This window comes from Capra hircus, chromosome 6 (genome assembly GCF_001704415.2).
Source record: "Capra hircus breed San Clemente chromosome 6, ASM170441v1, whole genome shotgun sequence".
NCBI classification, from domain to species: domain Eukaryota; kingdom Metazoa; phylum Chordata; class Mammalia; order Artiodactyla; family Bovidae; genus Capra; species Capra hircus.
In genome coordinates, this window is record NC_030813.1 from 7,274,730 (window position 1) to 7,289,591 (window position 14,862).

A 14,862-nucleotide genomic window follows, 5' to 3' on the forward strand; every position below is an offset into this window, starting at 1 on the left:
ACTACAGTGAGATATCACCTCACACTGGTCAGAATGACCATCATCAAAAAGTCTACAAAGAATAAATGCTGGAAGGGTGTGGAGAAAGGGAACGCTCTTGCATTGTTGGTGGGAATGTATATTGATACAGCTACTATGTAAGACAGTATTGAGATTCCTTAAAAAACTGGGAATAAAACCACCATATGACCCAGTATTCCCACTCCTAGGCATATACCTTGAGGAAACCAACATTGAAAAAGACACATGTATCCCATTGCTCACTGAAGCACTGTTTACAGTGGCTGGAAAATGGAAGCAAGCTAGATGTTCATCAGGAGATGATTGGACAAAGAAGCTGTGGTACACAATAGAATATTCAGTCAGTTCAGTCGCTCAGTCATGTCTGACTCTTTGCGACCCCATGAATTGCTGCACGCCAGGCCTCCGTGTCCATCACCAACTCCCGGAGTTCACTCAGACTCACGTCCATTGAGTCAGTGATGCCGTCCAGCCATCTCATCCTCTGTCGTCCCCTTCTCCTCCTGCCCTCAATCCCTCCCAGCATCAAAGTCTTTTCCAATTAGACAACTCTTCACATGAGATGGCCTAAGTACTGGAGTTTCAACCTTAGCATCGTTCCTTCCAAAGAACACCCAGGGCTGATCTCCTCCAGAATGGACTGGTTGGATCTCCTTGCAGTCCAAGGGACTCTCAAGAATCTTCTCCAACGCCACAGTTCAAAAGCATCAATTCTTCGGTGCTCAGCCTTCTTCACAGTCCAACTCCCACATCCATACATGACCTTTGGAAAAACCGTAGCCTTGACTAGACTGACCTTAGTCAGCAAAGTAATGTCTCTGCTTTTGAATATGCTGATCTAAGGTTGATCATAACTTTTCTTTCAAGGAGTAAGTGTCTTTTAATTTCATGGCTGCAGTCACCATCAGCAGTGATTTTGGAGCCCCCCGAAATAAAGTCTGACACTGTTTCCACTGTTTCCCCATCTATTTCCCATGAAGTGATGGGACCAGATGCCATGATCTTCATTTTCTGAATGTTGACCTTTAAGCCAACTTTTTCACTCTCCTCTTTCACTTTCATCAAGAGGCTTTTTAGTTCCTTTTCCCTTTCTGCCATAAGGGTGGTGTCATCTGCATATCTGAAGTTATTGATATTTCTCCCGGCAATCTTGATTCCAGCTTGTATTTCTTCCAGTCCAGCATGTTCTCATGATGTACTCTGCATATGAAGTTAAATAAGCAGGGTGACAATATACAGCCTTGACATACTCCTTTTCCTATTTGGAACCAGTCTGTTGTTCCATGTCCAGTTCTAACTGTTGCTTCCTGACCTGCATACAGATTTCTCAAGAGGCAGGTCAGGTGGTCTGGTATTCCCATCTCTCAGAATTTTCCACAGTTTATTGTGATCCACACAGTCAAAGGCTTTGGCATAGTCAGTGAAGCAGAAATAGATGTTTTTCTGGAACTCTCTTGCTTTTTTGATGATCCAGCGGATGTTGGCAATTTGTCTCAGGTTCCTCTATCTTTTCTAAAACCAGCTTGAACATCAGGAAGCTCACGGTTCACGTATTGATGAAGCCTGGCTTGGAGAATTTTGAGCATTACTCTACTAGCTTCTGAGGTGAGTGTAATTGTGCAGTAGTTTGAGCATTCTTTGGCATTGCCTTTCTTTGGGATTGGAATGAAAACTGACCTTTTCCAGTCCTGTGGCCAATGCTGAGTTTTCTAAATTTGCTGGCATATTGAGTGCAGCACTTTCACAGCATCATCTTTCAGGATTTGAAATAGCTCAACTGGAATTCCATCACCTCTACTAGCTTTGTTCATAGTGATGCTTTCTAAGGCCCACTTGACTTCACATTCCAGGATGTCTGGCTCTAGATAAGTGATCACACCTTCGTGATTATTCGGGTTGTGAAGATCTTTTTTGTACAGTTCTTCTGTGTATTCTTGCCACCTCTTCTTAATATCTTCTGCTTCTGTTAGGTCCAGATCATTTCTGTCCTTTATCGATCCCATCTTTGCATGAAATGTTCCCTTGGTATCTAATTTTCTTGAAGAGATCTCTAGTCTTTCCCATTCTGTTGTTTTCCTCTATTTCTTTGCATTGATCGCTGAAGAAGGCTTTCTTATCTCTTTTTGCTATTCTTTGGAATTCTGCATTCAGATGCTTATATCTTTCCTTTTCTCCTTTGCTTTTAGCCTCTCTTCTTTTCACAGCTATTTGTAAGGCCTCCCCAGACAGCCATTTTACTTTTTTGCATTTCTTTTCCATGGGGCTGGTCTTGATCCCTGTCTCCTGTACAATGTCGCGAACCTCATTCCATAGTTTATCAGGCCCTCTATCTATCAGATCTAGGCCCTTAAATCTATTTCTCACTTCCACTGTATAATCATAAGAGATCTGATTTAGGTCATACCTGCATGGTCTAGTGGTTTTCCCCACTTCAATTTAAGTCTGAATTTGGCAATAAGGAGTTCATGATCTGAGCCACAGTCAGCTCCTGGTCTTGTTTTTGCTGACTGTATAGAGCTTCTCCATCTTTGGCTGCAAAGAATATAATCAATCTGATTTTGGTGTTGACCATCTGGTGCTGTCCATGTGTAGCGACTTCTCTTGTGTTGTTGGAAGAGAGTGTTTGCTATGACCAGTGCATTTTCTTGGCAAAACTCTATTAGTCTTTTTCCTGCTTCATTCTGCATTCCAAGGCCAAATTTGCCTGTTACTCCAGGTGTTTCTTGACTTCCTACTTTTGCATTCCAGTCCCCTATAATGAAAAGGACATCTTTTTTAGGTGTTAGTTCTAAAAGGTCTTGTAGATCTTCATAGAACCGTTCAACTTCAGCTTCTTCAGCATTACTGGTTGGGTCATAGACTTGGATTACCGTGATATTGAATGGTTTGCCTTGGAGATGAAGAGAGATCATTGTGTCGTTTTTGAGATTGCATCCAAGTACTGCATTTCGGACTCTTTTGTTGACCATGATGGCTACTGCATTTCTTCTGTGGGATTCCTGCCTGCAGTAGTAGATATAATGGTCATCTGAGTTAAATTCACCCATTCCAGTCCATTTTAGTTCGCTGATTCCTAGAATGTCGATGTTCAGTCTTGCCATCTCTTGTTTGACCACGTCCAATTTGCCTTGATTCATGGACCTGACATTCCAGGTTCCTATGCAATATTGCTCTTTACAGCATCAGATTTGCTTCTATCACCAGGCACATCCACAGCTGGGTATTGATTTTGCTTTGGTTCCGTCCCTTCTTTCTTTCTGGAGTTATTTCTCTACTGATCTCCAGTAGCATATTGGGCACCTACTTACCTGGGGAATTCCTCTTTCAGTATCCTATCATTTTGCCTTTTCATACTGTTCATGGGGTTCTCAAGGCAAGAATACTGAAGTGGTTTGCCATTCCCTTCTCCAGTGGACCACATATTACTCAGTCATAAAAAGAAACGCCTTTGAGTCAGTTCTAATGAAGTGGATGAACCTAGAACCTATTATACAGAGTGAAGTAAGTCAGAAAGAGAAAGATAAATATCTTATACTAATGGATATATATGGAATCTAGAAAAATGGTACTGAAGAATTTATTTACAGGGCAGCAACTGGAGAAGTCAATGGCACCCCACTCCAGTACTCTTGCCTGGAAAATCTCATGGGCAGAGGAGTGTGGTAGGCTGCAGTCCATGGGGTCGCTAAGAGTCGGGCACGACTGAGCGACTTCACTTTCACCTTTCAGTTTAATGCATTGGAGAAGGAAATGGGAATCCACTCCAGTGTTCTTGCCTGGAGAATCGGGGGAGCCTGGTGGGCTGCCGTCTATGGGGTCACACAGAGTCGGACATGACTGAAGTGACTTAGCAATGGAGAAACAGACATAGACTTGTGAACATGGGGAGAGGGGAGGAGAGGGTGAGATGCATGGAAAGAATAACGTGGAAACTTACATTATCATGTGTTAAATAGATAGCCAACCAAAATTTGTTGTATTGCTCAGGAAACTCAAACAGGGGCTCTGTATCAAACTAGTGGGATGGGGCAGGAGATGGGAGGGAGGTTCAAAAGGGAGGGGATATATGTATACCTATGGCTGATTCATGTTGATGTTAAAATCAACAGAAAACAACAAAATTCTGTAAAGCAATTTTCCTTCAATAAAAGAAAAATACATTAAAAAAGAATAAATGGCAACCTTAATACCACCAGTAAAAAAGAAAAAAAGACTGAAGTTACAGTTCCAGCTCCTCCAGCTCGTCATTGTTGCACTTTGTGGAGACTATTTTAATAATTTAATAAATAAGTTTATTATAATTAATTATTTATAATTATAAATAATAAATATAATTAAATTAAAAATAATTTAATAAACAGCAGCCTTAGTTTTCTCATCTGTAAAATGAAGGCAATAATGTTCCACAGCAAGGAACAAATGATCTACAAATATGTAAAGGTTTTTTATATCTGTAAAGTTAAGAACAAATGTTGGTTGTTGTTATGGGAGCGTTCAAAAACAGGAATCAAAGATTATTATTAACAAAAGTAGAGAATTCAGGATGGTTTTATCCCACTGACTATTGGAGAGAAAGGTAGGAAACTGCAGAGAAACTGGATTCTTGGGCTAAGATTTTAAGCAAAATAATTCAGTATGTTCAGTTTAGATTTTCCTCCTCTTGCTCAAGACTCCTTGTCTTTCAAGTTGATCTCTCTCTGCTAAAAGTAGACCTTGGGGTTCAAGGCTTAGAGTATTAAAGTAGGGAAATTGTCCAAAAATTCCGCTTGAGGTTGAAAACTTTGATCTGACTTTTGAGTTTCCTTAAACGTTTTTCTTTTTTAAGGTACATGTTTGGGTTTGTTTGTTTAAAGGTCATTATTCCTCTCTTGGCTTGCTCCTTCTAGATTATTGCTTCAAGTCAGTAATCATCTCATTTGTGTTTATTAACTAAGTGTCTAATATATTACTTGGCACAAACAGACCCCCTAAATGATGGTTACATGATGAAAGTAGGGGATCAGTTGCCAGATAGTGGATATATTTAAGAATGTTGGACTCTTTAGAAGATGGTGGTATTTTAAACCTAGATCAATGGATAATTCCTTCCATATGTCATTCTGAATTTCTTCCCATTATCTGCACAGTATAAAATAAAGACAGTTGATTTAAAAGCAGAGGGGCAGTTGATGATATGCAGCATTCTGACTCGCTTTGGATAGAATGCAAGACTCTTCATGTTAATAGGGAGAAATCTGTTTTGCTAAGGTGTTACGCATCCATCCGACTTGGTCTGTTGTTTTGAAGTGCCCAAGGAGGCTACAACTCAACATCATTATTACAGTAAGTTTTTTGAAAGCCAGTGATTAGAGGACAGTGACCAGTGATTAGGACAAACTCCAAATTTTGTCTTCTGGGTTCAGGGACTTTGGATTAAAACAACCTTCTTTTAATCATCAAAAACTTGGAAATGTGCAAAAATAGAGAATTTTCCTCTGGAACTGTAGACACTGTAGTGCAGAAGGGGCTTCCCAGTTGGTGCAGTGGTAAAGAATCCGCCTGCTGATGCAGGAGATGAAAGAGACATGGGTTCAGTCCTTGGGTTGGGAAGATCCCCTGGAGGGGGAAATGGAAACCCACTCCAGTATTCCTTTTTTTTTTTTTTAATATACATATTTTTATTTATTTGGCTGCACTGGGTCTTAGTTGTGATACATGGGATCTAGTTCCTCGGCCAGGGATTGAACCCAGGCCTCCTGTATTGGGAGTGTGGCGTCTTAGCCATTGGACCAGCAGGAAAGTCCCCCACTCCTGTATTCTTGCCTGGAAAATTCCGTGGACAGAGCAGCTGTTGGGCTATAGCTCATGGGGTCACAAAGAGTCGGACACGACTGAGCAGCTGAGCACACACGCAGCACACGGTAGTGCAGAAGCAGTGTGGTTAGTTTCTGAGAGGTTCTTTTCCTCCAAAGGGCTGCCCTGTGGCTCAGCTGGTAAAGAATCCGCCTGCGATGTTGGGAGACCTGGGTCGATCCCTGGGTTGGGAAAATCCCCTGGAGAAGGGAGAGGCTACCCACTCCAGTATTCTGGCCTGGAGAATTCCGTAGACTGTGTAGTCCACGGGGTCGCAAAGAGTCGGACACGACTGAGCGGCTTTCACTTCACTTTCACTTCCTTTTAAATTCTTGGGAGTCTAACTTAAGGCCCACTGGGAGGGGACCTAGATTTTGTGTTTTGAAATTAGCTCTCTCACACCCTTTTCCTTTCCATTTGTATTTCTACTGCTTTAACTATCAGTGAAGCGTTAGTCACTCAGTTGTGCCTGACTCTTTGCGACCCCATGGACTCAGCCCACCAGGCTCCTCCATCCATGGGATTTTCCAGGCAAGCATACTGGAGTGGGTTGCCGTTTCCTTTTCCAGGGGATCTTCTGGACCCTGAGATCTTCTCTTGCACGGCAGGCAGATTCTTTACTTACTGATCTATGAAGGAAGCCCAAAAGCCAGTTTTCTTTTCTTTAAAATCGCTTAGTCATGTCTAACTCTTTGTCACCCCATGGACTATATATACAGTCCATGGATTCTCTAGGTCATGATAATGGAGTGGGTAGCCTTTCCCTTCGCCAGGGGATCTTTCCAACCCAGGGATTGAACTCAGGTCTCCCGCATTGTGGGTGGATTCTTTACCAGCTGAGCCACAAGGGAAGCCCTAACTATAGTTTCTTACTCATGGGGCCTTTTTTGGTGCCTAATTCTTACAGTGATATGGGCTAGTGCTCTTGAACAGCCATTCTGAACAATATAGCATAGATTGCTCTCACCATCTGTGTTATTTTATGCTATAGGATGACAGTTTCTTAACTGTTTATTTTTTTGGCTCTGTAGAATATTCACTCTTTTATGTAATCCTCATATCAGAATAATCGAAGAATGATGGCCTGAGGATGATGAGATCAGAACACAATTACTCATATCCGCCATCCTGTTATACTCATTTCCTATAGCGTGCTCTATATGATAAAGGTACTTTATTGGCAGGCTGACAAAATTTTAGTAATCCAGCTCTATGTTCATAGCTTTCACATATTATGAGGTGTCCAAAACATGCTTTTATGCTGACAGGGGTAACTGAGGTAGTGAATCACTGTTTAAAGGCCTTCTATCCCACTTTTCACATTTTTCCTAGTGTTAATAGGAATGCAACATCCCGTTGGCAGTTTGAAGCAGAAACCTGGATAAATAAAGTTTTTGTTTTGCAATTACCCTGTGAATTTTACACAATACAAATTGCTTGCTTTTGCTGTTGCCTATTTTAAATAATTATTCAAATACAATAAAATGACCCTCTCTCTGTGGTAGTATGGGAATATAATAGAAAAATTCCTGAATGTTAAACTAATTTCTTTTAATTGCTTGTTCTGGTAACAAACACCATTTTGGAGGAAGGAATGTACTTCAATAAAAGGATTCTTTTATTTCTGTAGTTCTGCAACAAATTTGATTTTATCAAGAATTATAGCTTGACCTGATTTTATCTTTTTGACTGTTTGCCTAGAGACACTATAGCAGCTGGAAATTGTCAGAGACTAGTGCTCTGAAAATCAGAAATATCTCAATTATTAGAGATTATAACTATAAAGATGAGGCACAGAAGTAATGGGACTTACTTTTTAAAAACAAAATGTGTCCTGTACTTAAACCTGTGTTCCAGCATGACCTGGAACATGGTACAATTCTTTAAGAACGAGGTCTTTGGTGAGGTATACAATAGCATCAATCATGCTAAAATCATTTCCTGAACACACACCACATGTGTATAAGGGGCAGTGAAAGATTTTACAGAGAAGGTCACTTCTCCGTGAGCAATTGGAATCGTCTACCCAAGCAACTTAGCCAGCCACTTTTTGACGTTCAGACAGCAGAGGACAGATTCTAGTAGCAGCAGATGTGTGCAGGCTGATGTAAAATGCTGTCTTTTTGAAGAGATAAATCTATAGAGAGAACACACATAAAATGACCCTGCCACCTGAATTAACTCTTCTCTGTTTAATTCTAGGAATTTGAACTTGTTAATTCTAGAATCTCAGAAAAACTGAAATAGAGGATCTGCCCTGTCTTAGATCCTCTTTTGCTCACACTTGTCCAGGAATTTCATCCAGTTTTTATTCGAGGGGGAGTGGAAGGCATTTCAGCAAAGCAAACAGCTGAATAGCTGTCAGCCAAAAGCTGAAATGTTTGTTTTAGAAGCAATTTTGAAAATAATCTATCAAAATAACAAAAGTTCAACTAGAAATACCTTAAAATACACTGAAAAAGAGAATTCCTTGATAAGTTTTCTTGAGAAGTCTAGAACCATAGAAAATGCTTTCTAAGCCCAAAGCTACACTGGTAACCTCAGCCAAAGTGTTATCTGTGAAGTATATAATCATACCCACCAGGAGAGGTGACACCGGAGACAAATATTTGGCTAGCAAACTAATCCAGTCTTATGTCAGATGATTTTCAAATTCCAAGCATAAATCTATTCTAAGAATAACTGGAGTGAAAGGAGTGTGGGAATCACTTCTTGGGCTTAGCTGGTCCATTTCTTAAATGAGGATTATAAAAGTATACATACTAATAAAGAACTTCATTTTAACAAGAGTGGTGCATTTTTTCCTTCTTGTCAGGTAAATGTTTTGTTTTTATTCTCAGTTTAATATCAACTCCTGATTGGTGAGCATATTAATTTGGGGGTGTACTCAAAAATGGGCTTCCCTGGTGGCTAGGCATTAAAAGAAGCCACCTACCAATGCAGGAGACATAAGTTCTATCCCTGGGTGGGGAAGATCCCCCGGAGAAGGAAATGGCAACTCATCCAGTATTCTTGTCTGGAGAATTCCACGGACAGAGGCAGGCTACAGTCCATGGGATCGCAAGAGTTGGACACGACTTAGCAACTAAACAGGAAAATACATGCTAAAATCTCCCTGGTCTGAAGAGGACAGTGTCTGTGCATGGAATGTGTACATGTTCATGTGATTGCAATCTGTTAGCCATCTTTTAGGAGGCTCACTTCATTTCAGTGAAATTCCAGGCATGAAGGGACGGGAGTTAAGCCGGTGCCTCTCAGTCTTTGTTTCGGTGGTTCTCTAGTCTTGCTGTGAATTTGGATCACCTGTGGTCCTACATCAGCTCTGTTGATTTCATGTTCTCAGAGTTTGTGTAGCCTGGACATTTGTAGTCTTAAAAGTGGTACAGGTGGTTCTCATGAACAACCAGCATTAATGAGAACAGTAGATCTTTGTGAGGACCTTTGTTTATTTTTCCAAAGAAATAAAAACTTCTGTGATGGTGTTGTTACAACATAGCAATTGGTGAGATGTCTCTCACTTCATGAATTTAGGGATGAGAGTATATGTATCTTCCAAAATAAGTCATTTAGCATATATTTATTAAGAGCTTTCTCTGTGCCGACTTCCTTGCTCACAAATGTGAGCATCACATGGTCTTACACTAGGGGAGCCTTTAACAGGGTAGATCTGACATCTTAACAAGTCCTAGTGTGGGTGTGTGTGCATGCTCAGTCACCTCAGGTGTGTCCGATTCTTTGTAACCGCATGGACTGTAGCCCACCAGGCTCCTCTGTCCATGGGATTCCGCAGGCAAGAATAAGCCATGCCCTCCTCCAGGGGATCTTCCCAAGCCAGGGATCGAACCTGTGTCTCCTGCATTGCAGACGGATTCTTTACCACTGAGCCACCGGGGAGCCCAACAAGTCCTAGAAGCTGTTGTAAATGCTCTGACAGTGCTGTTGGGAGTGTTCAAAGGAAGGACTGGGCAGCTCTCTGGGATGGCAGGAAGAGTGTCCTAGATCCTGAGACTTAAAAGTTAAAATCAGTTTTTGCTATCTTAGGATGAAGGAGGGGGCAATGATACTGCAAATAGTTTGAATAAAGATAGGTTCGTCAGACTGTTCTTCAAGCCACTAAAATAACTGTGGCACAGAAGCAGTATCAGAGTGGTGGACAAGGGCCATTCTTGGATGGATTTGTGTATTACTGGAGGAATTTGAACTTTATTGTGTAGACAGTCGGGACCCCTTGAAGGGTATGCAGAAGAGTAGTTATATTACCAGATATTTCTATCTGACTATTTCTATTTCGCTCTGGCTGCAACGTGAAGGATGGCTTGAAAAGTTAAAACTTGAAATAGTGATGCAAGGATTATTTTAGCTAAGTGTCAAAGCCCTCTTTTGAAGAACAGAAAATACTGTTGCAGTAAAAAAGTCTGGCAACAATATTTTCTGTTCTTCAAAAGAGGGCTTTGACACTTAGATAAAATAATCCTTGCATCTAAGAAAGCTACATAAATATGTCCTACGTTATCTAAAAATTTAGCCAGTGAACAAAGAAACAGGACATGGGAATTTATTTTTTAAATATCCCAGTCTTAAAGTCTTGGATAATCTTGCCTTCATGTGTCACTTCATGCCTGGATTACTGTAACAGTCTGCCAAATGGCCTCACTACTTCAAGTAGGTTGTGAGCCACAAATACAAATTGTATATGTAACTTTAAATTTTCTGGTAGCCACTTTAAACGATTGAAAAACTAAATGGGTGAAGTTAATTTTAATGATATAGTTCATATAACTTAGTGTATCCAAAATATTATATAAAAATTGAGATATTTTATCTTCCTATTATCTGTAGAAACAATATATTTTATATTCTTTTTCATACTAAATGTTTGAAATCCTGTGCACATTTTTACTTTTTTATAGTAAATATTCACCACTGTATTTCTTTTTTTAAAATTATTTAATTGAAGGCTAATTACAATATTGTGATGGTTTTTGCCATACATTGACATGAATCAGCCATGATGCACGTGTCCCCCCATCCTGAACCCCCCTCCCACCTCCCTCCCCACTCCATCCCTGTGGGTTGTCCCAGAGGACCGGCTTTGAGTGCCCTGCTTCATGCATTGAACTTGCACTGGTCGTCTGTTTCACATATGGTAATACACGTTTCAATGCTATTCTCTCAAATCATCCCACCCCCACCTTCTCCCACAGAGTCCAAAAGTCTGTTCTTTACATCTGTGTCTCTTTTGCTGCCTTGCATATAGGGTCATCGTTACCCTTTTTCTAAATCCCATATATATGCGTTAGTATATTGCACTGGTGTTTCTCTGACTTACTTCACTCTGTATAATAGGCTCCAGTTTCATCCACTTCACATCTCACTTTGGACCATCCACATTTCAAGTGCTCTGAGAGCACATGTGGCCACTGCCTCCTGAGCTGGACAGTGAAGCTTGAGATTAATTTCTTAATTCCACTCCAGAGATACAGGCAACCCTTCAGCAGCACTTTTATGGATGAGTGACAATCACTTGGGATTTTTCTTTAAAAACCTGTATATTAATGAGACATACTGAATTTTATAATACAACAATATCAATACACAGAAAGTAGAAATGAGTTATTTAAATATCTGATTATTCTTCATGACTGTTGCTTTTTACAGTTTCAGGATGTGAAATAGTCCTAAACTATTAAAGTGGAACCCGCAAGAAGTCTAAACACAATATATGAAAAGCCTTCTGTACTTTAAAGATATGTGATAATTTAAGGTTCAAAATGGAGAATTTCAAGGAATCGCAGGAAATTGTCAGTTTTATACATCACTAGTAGGTGATCATCTTTGTTGCACTGCTCAGGTTTTTGAGTTGACATAGTTACGAAAACCACTTTGTATATTGAAGTGTTGTCAGAGCCCTACTTAGGGCTGTTAGAGTCTTTGAATGACTTTTAACTCCGTTGCTGCGTGGGCTTGTCTGTAGTCGCAGTGGGCAGGGGCCACTCTCTAGTAGTGGTGTGTGGCTTCTCGCGGTGGTGGCCCCTTGTTGCGGAGCACGGGCGCTCAAGCGGGCTTCATGATCGTGGCCCTGGGCCCCCAGGGCACAGGCTCAGCAGTCCAGGCGCACCAGCTTGGCTACCCCCAGCACGTGGGGACGTCCATCTTTCTGGACTAGGGGTTGAACCCCTGTCTCCTGGGTTGGTAGGTAATTTCTTTGCCACTGAGCCACCAGGGGAAGTCCTGTTGAGAATGTTTTAAGTAGCCACAGAGGAGAAGTGGGGGCTTCCTAGGTGGGGCTAGTGGTAAAGAACCCACCTGCCAATGCAGGAGATTTAAGAGACACAGGTCTGATCCTTGGGTTGGGAAGATCTCCTGGAGGAGGGCATGGTATCCCACTGTAGCATTCTTGCCCGCAAATCCCAAGGACAGAAGAGCCTGGTGGGCTACAGTCCATAGGGTCACAAAGAGTCTGACACGACTGAGGCAACTTAGCACACATGCACAGAGGGGAGTGAACAAGGGGCTGTACTCTTCAGTGAGAAAGAGGAAGTGATCAGGAGGTGGACTGGATCTTGTATTGTAGGTTGGTGGTTCTCAATGGGGGGCCGTTTGCACCATAGGGAATATTTGGCAACGTCTGGAGACATTTTTGGTTGTCAAACCTGGGTGCATGTATGTGAGTGTGTGTGCAACTGACATCTAGTGAACAGAGAGGCCAGGGATGCTTCTAAACATCCTACAATGCACAGGACCCCCCGTTACATTAAAGAATAATCTGGTCCCTGATGTCAGTAGTGCTGAGCTTGAGAAACTGCTTTAGGTAGATATATCAGAATCAAGGTATATTGGCTGAAAGACAGGCTGAGACCTATCAATCAAGTAAATATGCTTATTTTTTATGTGAGTAGTTCCTATGGAAAAAAGACATTTCATTAAAAATCTGCATCCATTCATTAAATCAACCAATGTATGCTGCCTTTCTACTTAACTGGCATTGCTGTACTAGATGTGTGAGATTCATCAGTGAACACAGATAAAAGGTCCCTGCCCTTAAGTACCTTTTGTTTAAGCAGGGCGAGACAGAGAATAATAAATATGATAAGTAAACTAGATAGTTTGTTAGAAAGTAGAGTTTTTAAAAAAGGAAAAAGTAGAGCAGATAGGGATAGTGGGAGTGCTGGGGGAATGGAATGACAAACAAGGGTGGGCTATAATTTCAAATGAGCATCAAAGTAGGTCTCACTCTGAACAAAGATTTAAGAGATGAGAGCATATAATGCATATATGTTGCCTGAAGATAACAGTTTTGGTTTACATTCAGTTCCCAGGAAAGGGGAGTCAAGTGGATTGTGCTACTTAAGTGATCTGGGAGATACAGAGTTAGACCAGACATGGTTTCTGCCCTCGTGCAACTTCATGGGAAAGTCACCATCTTGGAAATGACAGAAAAATGATGACAGCAAAGGCAGGATTGTAATTTTGCCCTATTCCATTCACTCCCGTTTTGATCCTTTTTCATGGTGGGAAAATGACTGGTTAGTGATTACTTTCCTTTCATCCTCCGCATTTGATCCTTCTCAGAAAACAGACAGTAACCTGGGTTAAACAGTGAAATGAAGGAAGGAAAAACATGAGCAGGAGACAGAGAGCAGTGGGGTCAGAGAAATGGAAAGAAAGGTGAAACCTACAAAAGGAGTTAATGATATGGAAGAAAGGGTTACAAGTATCTCTGTTAAGCTTCCTGGCAGGCAGTGACCAGTTTACAGTGTTTGAAACAAGCCTCCCATTAGCTCTCTCTGCCTCTCAGGTACGGTAACAGTACTAGGAACTACGTGGTTCGGGTTGGGGATTATCATACGCTGGTGCCGGAGGAGTTCGAAGAAGAGATCAGAGTTGAGCAGATCGTAACCCACCGGCTGTACCGCCCGCTCAGCAATGACTATGACATCGCCCTGGTTAGGTTACAAGGACCAGAGGAGCAGTGTGCCAGACTCAGCAGCCACATTCTGCCAGCCTGCTTGCCACGCTGGAAAGAGAGGCCACAGAAGAGAGCCCACAACTGCTATGTAACAGGATGGGGAGACACAGGTAACAGAAACCCAAAGCAACAATGACGATACGGCCCCCTCCTTGTGTCTGGATTTCCCATTTGGGTGTGCAGCGGGTTGTTGTTCAGTCGCTAAGTCATGTCATTCTTTCCGACCCCGTGGACTGCAGCACGCCAGGCTTCCCTGTTCTTCACCGTCTCCTGGAGTTTGCTTAAACTCATGTCCGTTGAGTCGGTGATACCATCCAACTGTCTTGTCCTTTTGCCCCCTTTTCCTCCCGCCTTCAGTCTTTCCCAGCACCAGGATCATTTCCAGTGAGTTGGCTCTTTGCATCAGTGGCCAAAGTATTGGAGCTTCAGTTTCAGCATCACTACCCCATTCAGTACAGTGGGTAGCAAAATCTTAAAAGGGGGTTCAAGCTTACTTGTTTGGAAATTCCGCCAAGTGTGAGATGCTTGCATGCAACTTGGATCCCTATCCTGAGGGTACTATGGTTTCCATTAGGACGTAGACGCTACCTTAGGACTTGGGCCTGGCTATCTCTGTTTGAAAGTTTTCCCAGATGACTTTGATGCAGCTACCCCAGCAAATGGAGAAGGAAATGACAAACCACTCCAGTATTCTTGCCTGGAGAATCCCATGGACAAAGGAGCCTGGTGGGCCACAGTCCATGGGGTCGCAAAGAATCCGGCACTACTGGGCGACTAACACACACACAACCCAGAAAGCGCTTTGGTATTAGTTTTTTTTTTTGTAATAGAGCCCTTTATCAAACTAAATCTTATGGAGATTTTTAAATAAAGACCAGCCAAAATACAAAACGAAGCTGCTGAGGTTCAAGAGGAGGGATCCACCCTACTTGGGTTTCTCCTTCACCACTCTCCCCTTCCTATTCGTCCCACAGATAGTGTTCAGCTTATGCTCTTCTCAGGCAAACAGCTTTCTGTATTGTCTTGCTAGAGTTAACATC

At 41.8% G+C, this 14,862-nt stretch overlaps 1 protein-coding gene across 2 annotated transcripts in view; it reads left to right on the forward strand.

The window, feature by feature from the left end:
- Window positions 1-14,862, forward strand: part of PRSS12 (protease, serine 12) — an 87,373-nt gene that overhangs the window by 69,170 nt on the left and 3,341 nt on the right. Inside the window, exon 10 of one of the 2 annotated variants that reach the window (XM_018049183.1) lies at window positions 13,805-13,932. In XM_018049183.1, the coding sequence (XP_017904672.1) occupies window positions 13,805-13,932 (128 nt within the window). Of the gene's footprint in view, window positions 1-13,651; window positions 13,933-14,862 lie in introns of both variants that reach the window. The other variant, XM_018049182.1, reaches the window with a different exon arrangement.